At 33.9% G+C, this 15,212-nt stretch overlaps 1 protein-coding gene across 1 annotated transcript in view; it reads right to left on the reverse strand.

Annotated features, from left to right (window-relative positions):
• Positions 1-2,920: 2,920 nt before the first annotated feature.
• The window catches only part of LOC109060937 (PHD finger protein 21B-like), a 41,847-nt gene continuing 29,555 nt past the window's right edge, over positions 2,921-15,212 (reverse strand). Inside the window, exons 3-14 of the mRNA XM_042747031.1 lie at positions 13,983-14,075; positions 12,106-12,450; positions 11,817-11,942; positions 10,281-10,383; positions 9,175-9,206; positions 8,360-8,416; positions 8,220-8,274; positions 7,893-7,915; positions 6,828-6,986; positions 5,726-5,792; positions 5,517-5,620; positions 2,921-5,358 (exon numbers count right to left, since the gene is read on the reverse strand). Coding sequence (XP_042602965.1) covers positions 5,101-5,358; positions 5,517-5,620; positions 5,726-5,792; positions 6,828-6,986; positions 7,893-7,915; positions 8,220-8,274; positions 8,360-8,416; positions 9,175-9,206; positions 10,281-10,383; positions 11,817-11,942; positions 12,106-12,450; positions 13,983-14,075 — 1,422 coding nt within the window. The 3' untranslated portion in view covers positions 2,921-5,100. The remainder of the gene's footprint in view (positions 5,359-5,516; positions 5,621-5,725; positions 5,793-6,827; positions 6,987-7,892; positions 7,916-8,219; positions 8,275-8,359; positions 8,417-9,174; positions 9,207-10,280; positions 10,384-11,816; positions 11,943-12,105; positions 12,451-13,982; positions 14,076-15,212) is intronic.

Raw genomic sequence — 15,212 nt, forward strand, 5'->3', positions numbered from 1 at the left:
TTGGAAACATTCAGAAGCCAAATGAAGCTGATCAACATTACAACGGCCAAATCTAAGGGTCATGAGCTCTTCTGTGCTGTGATTGGCTGTGAGAGGGGGATGTTGCATCAGTCACCATCCGGCCGTGGAGTCCTCTAATCAGAAGCGCAGAAGAAGGTGCTCTTGTGTGTTGCTGGGAGGCGACTGTTAATTTTGGGTTGTCACAGTGTAATGGGCTTGTTCTAGTGGAGGTTTTATTTGTGTAGTGAATGTGCTTTGTTTTTGTGATATGTTGGAAATCAGTAATGCAACATGAGTGGCAAGTGAACAAAAATTAGATAAAAAGAAAATAGCACATATCTTGTTGCTTATGAGGATTGTAGTTAAAAGCTCATTTTAGTTAACTAAAAGCTCATTAGGAATTTTTCTTATTTAAGAAGACCCCCACTGTATTTTTTCTCTTAGTCATAAATGGCACATAAATAACATCTTAATGAATATCTATGATCTATGTACTCTCCACAGATACTATGGAGTACAATTATCAGCAGCACATCAAGTGTGCATCAAGCACATCAACAGTTTAATGTTCAGAAAATATGCGATCATGTCTTAATCAGTCGCCTGTATGATTTGACATTGTAACGCATATAATATACCATTACACTTGAAAGAATTTTTGTTTCTCACCATCTCATCATCACCTTTTCATCTTAGACTTGTGCCTAAATGACTGAACTCGTTGGCAAATATAAATTGTACATACTCTATGAACATAAAATATAAGCATTTCTATGTTGAACAAATTAAATTTGGTAATTTTATTTGTTTGTTTGTTTGTTTGATGTTCCCTAATTCTTCCATTCATATTACACACTTTCACAGTATAACATACAGTATGAACATGGAAGTAATTTTTGCTAATCTGATATTACGGTTACATTTAATTAACATGGTTTGTCTCATGAATCAAGTCAATGTTTGAAATATCGTGATAAGTAAATAAACAGTAAGTAATTCTATTGGATTATGTGAGTGGTCGCCAGGGCACTCTTTCTGAGTGTTGCTCTGCAGTTGCCAGGGTACTGAGGTTAGTTGCCAGGTGTTTTATATGTGGTTGCTAAGGTTGTCTGATTGCCTGTTTTTATGTAGGTTGCCTATTTTTTGTGTTTTTAAAATGTTATTATCCAGTTGCTAGGGCACTATAGTTGGCTGCCAGTGTTGCTATCTTATTGCTAAGGTTTTCATGGTGTTTTTTAGCATTTTTAGCTTTGCAATTGTTACTGTGTTGCTTTTAGTGGTTGCCAGGGCATTGCTCTGTGGTTGCTAGGTTAATATGGGTGCTGGTCAGGGGGGTGTTAGCATTTGCTAAGGTTTTCTTAGTAGTTTTTAGTATGTTTCTATGCAGATGGTAGGGTGTTCTAGATAGTTGCAGGGATTTTATATGTAGTTGGTAAGCGCTTTTTAACATTTCTATGCAGGATGCCTTTTGTTTTTCCTTTGTATGTTTTTTTTTTTTTTTTTTTTTTTTTGTAATGCAATTTCTAGGGTACCATCATGCGTTTTAGAAAAAAAAGCATGAAGGTCCAACTTAAACATAACTGTCTTTGGGGCATAAGCAGATTGTATGAAACATAAAATACGCTATGAGATTGTGTTAATTTTTTAGTTTGTTGTTATATGGTTGGTAAGGATTGTTAAGCCATATTTGTGTATTACTATGTAGTCGTCAGGGGGTTGTAGTTGGTTGCCAGGGTAGCAATACATTTGCTTAGGTGTTCTGTGTGGTTTATAGCACTATGTGGTTACTACAGTTTTCTGAGTGCATGACAAATTATTGCTATGGTGTTCTGAACAAATGCAAGATGGTTGCTTACTGGCTTATTTAGTCTAGATACAGCTATCTGTGAGATTTCTTTTTACCTAAAAACATTGTAAAGTAGCCACACATCTAACCACGGTAAAACACGATTTGTTCAAATCACTTATAGTAAAAGGGACTCAACAATAACCCTTACCATACAATTAACATGGTATTGTTTTCCCATGATTCTCAAGAAGCACAAAAAGTGAGACAAGTCTTACAACTGATGAACTTCCATCAACTTTAATAGATCATAAGATGATGTAAAAACTACATTGGCATATGTAAGACAAACACTCTTCTATATGTTCTATCCACTGGACAGTCCCCTTCAGAATGACAAAGAAAAACACAGTCCAAAGACATCTAGCTAAACACCTCTGTGTTGTCTTATCCACTTTGCTTTGCTTCCTTCTCCATTGCAAAAGGACACATCACATATTGCAAGCTAAGTCAAAATGCATAATTAGCAAACAATAAAAAATGTTTTGTCTTCCCTCATTTGTTCATTGATAAAAGAATATAATTAGATTTTTGTTCAACATAGTGTTGAGTGTAGTAAAATAGATCTGTATAAGCACTGCACAGTTTCTCCCGGAGAGGATATCTGGAACATGGGCGACAATGGGTGAACACTATCAGGGAAGTGCCTGATGGAAATGTAGATGGAAGTGATATGAAGAACAAAGCACAGGTATAGTTTAATTACAAATAAATAAATTAAATACAAAATAAATTAAAATATTCTATAAATAAATACTAATAAAAATATCTATAATATTCATGGAAAGGGCTGATAATAATGTCACATCCCACTGCCTTGCCATGTTATTTTCTCAATCAGCATCATCTTGTTTGTCCAATAAAAAACAAGTAAACATCTGTAGAGCAAGACTTATTTACTTTAAAATAAAAACAATTTCATTTCCAGAAATTCTTTTCTGAAAACAAGTAATAAGTAAATTAGGGGTGTTTTTTTTTTTTTTTTTTTTTTTTTTACTGGAAACATGAAAGATGCTTGCCAAATATATATATATATATATAATATATATATATATATATATTACTGATCTCAATGGAGTCTGAACTTAGTAGGAGCGACTATTATGAAACAACAGATGATATGCATTAAGTTACATTCTGAATATGATAATACAGAAACTGAAAAAGATTCTGTGAGATGAGATTTAAATTTTATCAAAAAATAAAAATAACACTTTTTATGATGTCTGTATAGGAAATGCTTTATATATTTTAATATATACAATAAATACTTATGGTTACACCTTTTAAATATCTTACACAAAATAACATAACAGTGTTGATATCATTAAATGTATTGTACTTACCATTAATAAGTACTATTATAAGTAATATTATAACTGTGGTCATATTTATTTGTTATAAAATAATTTGACAATAATACATTTTTCACATTTATTAATCTTGGTTCGTTTTAATTTCTAATCTGTAATAGCAACATAAAAAATAGAAAGAGAAAAAAATGTGAAACTACAAATTTGTTTAATTCTGGATAGAGAACTGTTGAAAATCATTTGAAATTTGTGCCAGTACGTCATAAATAGAACGCAGCAGAAGTTTACTGTCGGGAATTTGTCACGCCGCGCCGCATCCAGTGTAGACAGCATACTAGGTTCTATTGTATTTTGTCGCGTTGCATAGCGACGCTCGCGTCCGGTGTAGACACAGTGTAAGGTTATCCCATAATATTACATTACATATACAGACTTCATAGAAAATGTTACACAAAAGACAATTTTTCATTTCAGTAGATATCATTCTACACTGAAGAAAGAAAAAAAAACAAATTTTACTCCAAATGTGGTTAAATACAAGTCTGTTAGCCCTTAAAGGTACACATATATAATAATGGTATTTATTATTTAACACTAAATCATAAATAAAACCAATGTTTGTTTTTTAATGAAATATTCTTTGTTGAGATCGACAGTGCTGTCGTTAACCATGTGCGACTTGTTATTTCTTTTGCATTTTGTAGTAACTCTTTTGTTTTTCGAACCACACAGGAAGACAAACCATTTAAATGAACATGCTTAAATTCCCTCCAAATAAGTACCATTCAAATTATTTCCTATTTTTCTCCACTGAGTGTTTTAGATATGAATTTTTTACTTTTATTCATCAGGCAGTGTTCACTTCTAACATTTAAAAAACAATTAAAAATAATAATAATAATAATAATAATGCAACTTGTGATAATCTTGGAGTGACTTGGAATAAGAAAATGAAAACATAAAACACTTAAAGAAAGCAAGATGAGATGAAAACATTATACAGTTAATGGTACAAAAACACTCAAGGGTTTTTGGCATATTTTAAATACTGGGGAGACAAAACATAAGTTTTTGGATTCCGGGATCAGGCACTCAAAGAACTCAAATGGCCTTTTCGTTTGTGTTGTTGGGACAGCCGAAATAAAAAAAAAATCATATATGTATAAAAATCCCTCTCTCCAATACTTATTTGAAATCATTAACAGGCATCAGCATGAAAATACTAAATTCTTCACTAAAAAGGCTCAATTCTGTTGTTATCTTAAATACTTTGTTCTTTTATCTCTATTAATACTGAAAAATTATTTCATGTTGTTTTTTTGTTTTTTGTTTTTTTATGTATGTATGCTCACAAGTACACACAAAATGAACAAAATGAAAACATTTCCCTGTCTCACTTTAACCTGAATTATTATGGCAAACATTGTTCTTAAAAAAATTCAAACAAATGTTTATTCGATATATCAATGTACAGTGCTCTTCATTTCATATGTCGCTTGTCTTCAACTATAACTACGCTAACCTTCTCAATAACTAAATGCGAACGATTATTCCCCCCGATACGCAAACACACCAAACCCCAGTAAAAAATGCAAAGCATAAAAAGAAATGTTTCTAACTATGTAGAATACGTATTTCATATACTTGCAACTGCATCGTAATCTAGTCATAAATACATTAAGGCCAAGAAAAATAATACATTAAAAAACTAAATAAAATAAAAAAATCTTGTGAGCACTGTGTGTTGGCTTTAAAAAATACTTATGAATTGAGTGACGCTCATAATTTCTTTTAATTATTTTTCAAAATTTTCCATTATTTTATGGTAAGACATTACCAGAAGAAAATGCACGTTGGTTAGATCACCGTCCGTGTCTCTTTACAAAGACGTTTGGTGGTCTTGTAGAGAGAGCTGTTCTATGTGTTTGTGTGGTTTGGGGGTCAGTTGTTGCCTTGCGGCTGAAGTGTGGTTTTGTGCTGTACTGTGGAGGAGCCAGCTGTGGGTGCCGTGGTGCTGGTGCCCGTGGCTTTGATCCACGGCAGCGAGAGCAGCGATGCTCCGGTGGTGGTGGTGGCCGTCATAGTTACTTGGATCATCTGGTCACGCTGAATGAGTCGGATCAGAGTCTTGAGACGCTCAAGGGACGTCTGAGTCTCCCGTTTCTGACCCAAAAGACACTCCTTCTGCTCAATGCATTTCTGTTGAACACAGATTTCAAATTATTTACTTAGATTTTACTAAATATATCTGACAGAGCAATGTCAGGCACAGACAGTCTTAATGTTTGTGTGTGTGTGTGAAAAATAAAAATTAGGTAGTCAATATTTCAACTCTGCCCTATTCAGCAGTTTCTTACAGAGAGAGAATCGTAGAGTCTCTTGTCCTCTTCACTCAGATGTTCACACTCTAGTTTCAGCTCAGTGTTTCTCCTCATTAGCTTCCTGCGTTCCTCCTCTCTCACTGCACAAACACACACATCTTCATCATCATTCTCATCCTCATCATCACTGAGAACCGAGGAGTCCTGAGGAGTGCTAGTGCATTCAGATGTGTTTGACAGCTCACCTGTTTTATGTGTAACATATGACTGGATGAAGTTCTGTGGCCAAGACAAGTTCTCTTTGTTCAAAACCTTCAAAAAAGAAGCAGAACAGAGAATGAGCAGATTCAGTTTGTCTTCTTTACACAAACAAAACCTAAAGAAATGCACACTTTCATTTTTGTTAAGGGTATAGTTTTGCATCATTTGCAAAATTAGATTTTTAATTTTTTCTGTAGTGTATGAATGAATAATTCACGAAGAAAAACAACACTTCAAACTTTCTAAACAACACCGTAATAATTATATTGTTAAATATAAAAAGCAAAAAACATGAACATTATTGTGAAAAACAATGCTTAAAAATAAAAAGGTAATTTAAAAAACAATATATTGTCTCTTAAAATACAGTGTAATTTCATGGTAACACTTTACAATAAGGTTAATGTATTAACTAACATAAACAAACAATGAACAATACATTTATTACCGTATTTATTAATCTTTGTCTTTATAAAGACAAAAGATATTTTCTAAATGTCTATTTGACGTCTAACAGGAAACGTCCTAAAGACATATTGCTGATGAGCAATCACTCTAAGAATATGTCTTCCAGATGTAAACACACATTAAATAGTCATCTCTGAGATGTATGCATGCTGTCAGGGATTAGGCAACTAAATTTAATAATGTTGACCAAATTAAAGCTTTTAACTGTAGACATTTTTGATAATTTTTTCTTCTAAAATGGCTAACTGTCTACAGTAAAGAATATAATTATTCCCCTAAATTATTCCAGCTTTTCCTCTAAATTATGTATTTGTAACAGAATATCATTTTCAATATGACTTGGGCACTTTCATCAGAAATGTTGAATTTATGTTATCATTATGACACAAAAAGAGGACAGCTATATATAGATTTTTTTTTCTAGTAAAAATATCAAATTATTCCTAAAACAAGATTAATTTATTACTTTAATAACTGCATGAGACAAACGTTTAGGTTGTATCCATGCAGAATATTACATTGTCCAGATGAAATGAAAAACATAAAATAAATGTCCTGCAGACATCCTTGTGCTGTTGGGGTTTTTATAATGTGTGTTTAAAGCAAAGAGGAACATACTTTCTTCTGGCACTTGGGGCACATCCACATGCCCCGGGTGGCAGTTTTGAGAAGTGGATGCAGGCAGTCAGGGTGATAGGCGCGGGTACAGGTGTGGCACGGCTGAAGATCTCCTTCCTGTTTACACACTGCACAGTGAGCATCATGCTGCCGCTCCTCCTATGTCACACACACACATTTACAGAAACACACCACACAACAGTCTGTCAGCAATTCTTAATATACACTTTTAATATTATTTAAATATATAACTATTAGCCCTTTCACAAGTAAAAAGAAAAAGCTGTAAAAATAAATAAATAAATAAAACAAGAAAAAACCTTTTTAAATAATCCCATCACCTTATAACATCTTTTATCCCAAAGTTTTTAGAACACATCACATTACTATTTCCACTGCAATGCATCAGGCTGGTCACATGAAACTGTTTGTGCTATATGATAGTGCTAATATACTGGTTTTGTTTATTTATTTTTTTCTTTTATTGCAATGGTCATGTTAGTTGATCGGTAAGTTATAATAGGTGTCATAGTGTTTGTTTACGATGAGAAATAGTCAAAAAGTTTAAAAGATTTTTTAAATAATTTTTTTCCAGTTCAATAAACATGTTTTTTACCAACTAAAATAGTTTTATTGTATGCTTAAACAATAAAGATTTTACTGTATTTAAATGCCTGAAATAGAAACATTTGGTTGAAAACAAAAACAGCTTTTTGACCAAAGCTGTAACGTATTTCAATTGTAATTTACTTACATAGTATTTCAATTTTACTTAATTTCTAAAGTACTTTACCCTGAGAACTGAGTATTGTAATTGTATTCAAATTGGAAAGTACCATAACAGTACATTTTGTGTGAGTATGTTCCACAAAAAAAAAAAGTCATACCGGTTTGGAACAGAAAAGGTTAATTAAATGATGACTGAATTCACATTTTTCTGATATATTTTGGTCATTTTTGTATATTTAAAACATGTCAAACCAATATCTCAAAAAACTATATACAGTATATATTCTTGTCACAAGAGATTCACACACAGAGAGTGATGTTAGAGTAAAGATGTACCTTCCAGCAGAGCTCCTCAGAGTCTAGCGTGTGAGTGAAAGCAGAGAGTAGATTAGTAGCCGTCACATTGACAAAACGGAGTTATTAGAGTTAAACAGCAATGTTGGCGTAAATTCAGCAGGTTAAAGCATTTAGCATTTGGCTTTATTAGTCAACCTTTCATGACAAAGAAAAGTCACTGGTTAAAGAACTATTAAGACATGAGTATTTATGGTGAATGTGTGAGTTTAATTGATCCTTTTTAAACATGTTTCTCTGTATTTCATGCATTATTTTTCAGCTCAACCCCAACACCATTATGTTGAAAGAAGTAGAAATCTGTTTTACCTCTCGCCGACAGAAACATCGCACTGTTCAGGTAATTGGAGGCAAGTCGTTTGCGCTGAAAAGCGAGATACAAGATGTTTACAAATGAACAAAGCCATATAATGACCATTATTTAAAGAAATTATGACTGGCAGACAGACCTCTGGTTCAAACAGTCCGCTGTACGCAGGGTTAGCTGTGCTTCGCCTTTTTCTCTCCTTCACATAAATCAAAACACCATACATAAATGAAAACAAAACCCCAAATTCACACACAAACCCCTAACACCTCAAAATTATTCTTTGTTAATGTGTTAAATGGTTTCATTCAAAGTTAAGCAGAAATCAGAATAATTGTCTCCTTTCAGTGTGAATTTGAATATAATGGGCCACAACACACAGGATCTTGAATTGGAATTGAATATTCAACATTATACATATTCCCTGATATGTAAAATGCAACTGAACTGAATACACATATTTCTTCAAGAACATTAATATCAAAACAATTAACAATCATCAAAAATATTTTTAACAAACAGCACCACAAAATGACCATCACATAAAAAATTTATACTGATATCAAAAATTCAGTCTATTGATTATATATTGATATTTGGCTCTATTTTGAAGGGTGATTTCCAACTTGGAAAATAAGACATTAATGTTTAATGGAAAAATCTAAAAAGCTCATAGGTAAATCATAAAAACATAAAAAATTCAAAAATTATAAACATAAAAAACTATATTATTATAAACTTTGAATTTTATTCAATTTTAATTGTACTTAATTTAATTCATATTATAATTACAATTCACCATATTTTTAAACACACAAAATCAAAAACACATAATAACGTCAAATTCACGTACCCAAAATTTAATATGCGACTATTTCATTTTCTTTGTTTAATCATACTGAAAGAACCATTTATTTTAGCCTCAAACTCATGAACGCTTCATCTCGTCCGGTGTACCTTCCAACCTCTGCTAACTTTCACATTACGCTCTAAAAATGCATAATTTTGAGCAAAAAGGTGAGAAAATCAAATTTTTATCAAAAACTACATCTGGATAACATTCAGTATGATTATCAAAGCATAAATCCATTAAATCTCTTCCATCAACACCTCCAGAGCTTGCACAGACATATACCACTTCAACATTTTACTCTGTAACATTATGCAGTTTTCATTTATATGCTGTCTATTGCTGATAATCGTATTATTTCTCATATGCATATGTGTATATAAGAGATTGCTCGTTTCTCCATACCGTTCATGTGTGTTTTTGTTCGGGAGGTTTCATACTCATTCAGAAGATGTGCGCCCCCGAGTGTATAACAGTTAAAACACGAAAAGACGTAAAAACTCTTTTAGCGTTTTCTATTAAAAGACGAGATAACTCATCAATGGCGGGGAAAGAGTTAAGAATTTTGACCGATAAATACAGTTTTGGAGCTCTTTAGTGGTGTGACGGTTCATGTGCGCTCCCGCTTTGCCTAGGTTCATGCGAAGTAGGACTGTATTTTAACTAGTATGAAATAAACATGAATGAACATACAAGGGCATGTTGAAAGATAAACTACAAATTAATTATTAAATCAGTGTTTAAATTTTACTCATATAATTACTTTATTATACTTAATAAAAATTTATAGATATAACATTATTATAAAAATTCGAGTGAAAAAAAAAAAATTACACTAGAGAGAAGAATTTTGCAAACATTACATTTATTGAATTTTTACTCATAAAAAAATTATATGTACTTAATCACAAACTTAATAATTCTCACTCTAGGCTAAACTCAAAAGTTGGCATTTCTGTTTGAAGTAAGTTGAAGTTTTAGGTTTATTTAAAAACATTTACAAACTACACTTTTGCATCTTTTGCTCCAACCGCTGGTTAATCAGATGATAGAAATAAGAGAAATAAGTTCCAATAAACTAACATTTGAACTCATTAATGTAAAAATAACCCCCTGAAATAACCAATTGTAGGATTTATTCATGCTTTTTTATGCCAGGTTGGAGTTATATACACTGATTTTCTGTCATGGTCTATGGACCCCCTGAATTAGCCTTGGCCACCCCATGTATAAAACTCTAGCTCTGCCACTAAATGTAACTCACCTTCCAAGTGTTCTGTGGTGACCAAGCCTAGTGCGACCATGAAGGCAATTTTCTGTAGGACAGAAGGTTAATAAAGTTAATACATTAAACATTGAACTACCTTTGAAGTTAATTTAAGTATTTCTTTTCAGAACTGAATTCACTTGACAACATGTCCAAACACCTGCAACAGTTATCTGGGCAGCGGAGAGAAAATGGAGCAGATTCAGCTGATCTCAGCAGGTATCAGTCACTGCTATGTTCATTTTCCGCCCAACTTCACGCTGCCAAAACTACCCTCTTCCATAACAAGATCAACAGAGCATCAGACACAAGCAAACTCTTCAAAACATTCAATACTCCCCTTTGTCCCCCTCCGCCACCTCCCACCACCTCTTTAACGATTTTGCTAATTACTTCACAAACAAAACCACATCCAACAGCAGTCTACGGTAACCCCACTGCTTAAAAAACCTACACTAGACACCTCACTTAATGAAAGCTACAGGCCTGTGTCTCTCCTTCATTTCATAGCAAAATCACTTGAAAGCATTGTTTTCAAGCAAGTATCTTCCTTCCTCTCACAGAACAACGCGCTACGGAGTGCAAAAACTGATTCCAAACAACAAAACTTCAACATCCTATGCACACCCCCTCCACCTCTTTCTGGCTTCCAATCATGGCCTGCATAAAGTTTAAGACATTGGTGCTTGCCAACAGAACTGCCACAGGCTTTGCACCCTCCTACCTCCGCTTTCTCCTATGCATCTACATCCCTTCCAGAAGCCCGCAGTTGGTAAATGAGTGGCTGCACAAAATCACTCTCAAGGATGTTTTCTTTCACCGTACCCTGTTGGTAGAATGACCTACCCAACTCCATCCAAACAGCCGAATCCCCCACAATCTTCAAGAAACAGCTGAAAACTCATCTCTTCCATTAGCATCTAACTGCCTCCAATAATAATAATAATAATTAAAAATAAAATTCTATGCCTTCAATTTTTCTGTTCTCTTATTATCCTCCTGTCTTAGCTTTTTACTATTTTGAATGATTACTGAAACCTTGTATAACAGGCACTTCTCGTGTTAATTGCCATCTTATGATACATTGTTTCTTGTATTCCTCAACTGTAAGTCGCAAGATTCCAAGAATAAGAAAATGCTTTGGATGAACTGTAATTCAATGTTGTAGTACTCAAGTCCAGACAATACCAGACACAGAATCAAGTCCTCCACAAGTCAGGGTTCAAGATTATATTTTCAGGAATATTTGGCCTGGACTCAGACTCTAATAAACGGGTCTCGACTAGTCATAAATAATATGGTCTCAAACTCATACTTGACAGTCTGAGTCCTGTCTTGGCCTCCAGTTTTACAACACTGCTGTAATATGTCACTGCCGTGTCAATCAGATGGTCTCTTCCTGTCTAAGTGCACTGGTCATATCAACAATTAACTGTTATACAAACTTTTTTTTCTAACAATTAAAACTGGTTGTGAATGTACCTCTGGATCCTCCTCCTTTTTAGATGGGGTTGAGGGGTCAGGGCTTGGCTCCTTCACAGGACTGTTAGTTTGTGAGGCCGGAGAACTCTTGGAGTTGCTGGGAATCTGGGGCTGAATGATTATAACCTGGATACACACATTAAAAATCTTAAATCAACTGAACAGATACTGTGCATCTAATTAGCATTTGCCACAGTGTGACACTAACAGCATCATGCAAGTTCAAAACTAATTCAGCATGCTGAGCGGCATGTTTAATTGTTAAGTAGGTGATGAAAGGTCTTCTGACCTTGCTGTCAGGGCTGAAAATCAGTGGTTGCACCTTAATGGCCTCGGTTACTCCTGACACCCTATGGGCTACAGGCGAGGTTGCTGAGATGATGGCGTAAGCCACCCCTTGACTTGCAGAGGCTGTGGAAGTGCTCGGCGCAGACAAGGGCAAAGAGGAACACCCTTCCTGCCCATTGGAGAGTCTCTCGTGACTGAAGGTGCTGTTGGCAGTTGGCAAAGATGCGCCTTGGCTCTTTGGGCTGACCACAGCCATGCTCTGTGGTACGGCCAGCGTTTGACCGGACTGCTGCTCTCGACATGGGCTGTGGGGAAGGCTGTCTGGAATGAGAGTCTTTGGCCTAACCTAAAAAAACACAGACCACAAAGTTTAGTCCCCAAAGCAGCAGATGGCTTTTGGCTTTGGCTTGAAATACTTTAATTTCTTAAACAAAATCGTTCAATCTTTCAGTTGTAGTTTCTGACAGCTTTTGTTTGACATTTGATTAGTTTCAGGGTATTTTGGATGAATTTTGGCTCATTTATGATCTCTTTAAATTCATCTCAGATGTTTAAGTCATAAATGAATAGTTTGTGTATAAAGATCTATGTGAGCACAAAGTTTTCTGGCTATTTTCACATTGGTATAATTTCAAATGCATTTTGCCATTATGATACAAAACTGATGATGGAGGAATTTTACTCCAGCAATAGTCATTTAGAGAACAAGTGCCATGGTTTTATGTAAAAAGGTGAGTTGATTAAAACAATTTTATTGACTTTATATGCTTTAGACATGTAAAACATCCACGTTTCACATCATTATTGGATGCTTTGTGTATACGTGACTTAATTTTGTGATTACGTAAACGAGCTGGTGAATCGATTATCTGAACCAATTCATTAGAATGAACTGTCCAAACAAACCAGTTTACAGAAAAAAAATCCTGTTTGTCTGAAACTATGGATTAAAGGTAATAATGTTGTAAATAATAATTTTGTTTTGCCTGTATATTCTTTATTGATTCTCAAAGTGATGGTAGCCATGAACTTGCATTTTATTAATCACCAAAAAACCACAGTTTCAATCTTCTATACTGTCATACTGAAGAAAATAAGTAACCTGAGAGTAAATTACAGTTTTTCTGAATTGCTAAACCACTAAACTCCATTCTCTGAACTAAATTCTCACTAGCTTAAACCAATTTGTCAAATAAAGCACTGTTTCTGCTAAACCTTAAACACGTTCATTCACTTAAACACTTATCACACTGTGAAGCAGAGGTTTCGTGAATTTAGTTTGAGAAGAGCACAGTTTGATTTTGAGTGCAAGTGAAATGCTTGTGCAGTGATTGTTTGATTTTAATTGAAGAGTCAGAGGTTTCGTGAATTTAGTTTGAGAATTTGGATTTGTGTTTAAGGTTTTGAGAAAATGAGTGATGGTTTCAAGAAATGTGTTTTAGCAATTCAGAAAAACTGTAACAACAAATTTTAATTTCTGGGTGAACTTTAAGACATACACTTACATATATGTTAATATGCAATATTGTTCAGAAATACTTGTTGATGAAAAGGATACTACATATGTCAGCCACTCAATTTATTCAGTTTAATTCAATATATTCATGAATCAATTATTAATGCAATTATTTCATTAATTACAAAAAAATAAACTCTCTTAAAGGAAAGAATAAAGTAGGGACAAAAACCAATAATATAAATAAAAGTGTCCGTTATGAATCTCTCTCATTCTCACTTTTAGCTGCTCCCGTTTTATTATCTACACTTGACACTTGCCATGTATTTTACATGTTTTAAAAGTGTCTGCTATGAAAATTATTTGTAAATAATAAGGTTTCAGGAATAAAGGTTTTAATGTTTTTTAATGTTGTGTATTACCTGAGGTAGCACACTGGGTGAGTGTCCTGCCAGCCGCTGCAAAGAGCTGATTTGAGGCACCTTAATTGGGATTGCGGTGAGCGCTCCCAACATCTGTCAGAGAGAAACCAAACATATGATGAGACAGGAATAGCAATCATTTAAGAAGTTAGGAGGATATAATGATGGAAAAAAGATCCGTAATTGTATAGTTACTTCATCTACTGTTCATGCTAACCAGCCAAAGAGGACAGAAGAGCCAGATTCATTTCCATTAAGTGGTTCTTCTAACTGTGCTTTTCAGGGAATTGAAACAAAAACTGGTACACAAATATGCTCTTGGGATTGACTCATTTCATGGCTCATTTTGAGTCAGTCATTAAGTGGTGATTCTTTTGTTTTACTGAGGTAGTTTAACTCATTAATTGATCAGAATAAATCAGTGGATCAGTGGGTTGGAAGACCAATCTGTACAGTTATTTCTTTATACTAATTTGTTCATGTTTGACTGATTTATTAAACCTCTGAAACATGATAACACTGGTGTCATTTGAAAATTCAAATCTGCATATGAAACTGCATTAGAAACGGTAAACCATTCGATATCTTCTCTTTTTATGATACAAACATTCAAATAATCACTGATGTAACTAGCATAAAAGTTTATAGTTTGGATCTGACGCTGATGTCTACAGTATCAGTCAAAAATAAAAAAACATTTGAAATCGCATATTCTCTGAGTAGGTACTTTTTTGAATAAGATCTTACTTTGCAACTATTTAAAAGGTGTGTTCTATGTAGTTTATGTACAGAGGTACTACATTAGTCACGTTGTTACTGTCATGGGACCTACAAAGTCACTTGGGTTGCTTCACTGCTACTCTTCTCCCATGGCCTTATGGGATGAAGTGTCCACTGGATGCTCAATTTAAACTTCAAATTTACAAAGAAAATCAGAAAGAGCATTTTTAACATTTTAACATGCGACAAAATGATTTCAATTAAAGATTTTACATTTCAATTAAAGAACCCTTTTCATGTTTGCACTAATCACTTCATTTCAAATTTAAACCATATTCCTTTAAGGAATCAGACATATATAATAATATTATATATACACTAAGTATTAAACTACTTTTGCTTCCTAAGCTTTAGTTTGCTGTAGACGCTCTAATGTCATCCATGGCCACTGTGAGCACCAATTTTGCACTTTATGTCCTACTGTCACAGGAGGTTTATATAACCAGAAGT

This window comes from Cyprinus carpio, chromosome A4, assembly GCF_018340385.1.
Source record: "Cyprinus carpio isolate SPL01 chromosome A4, ASM1834038v1, whole genome shotgun sequence".
NCBI classification, from domain to species: Eukaryota; Metazoa; Chordata; class Actinopteri; order Cypriniformes; family Cyprinidae; genus Cyprinus; species Cyprinus carpio.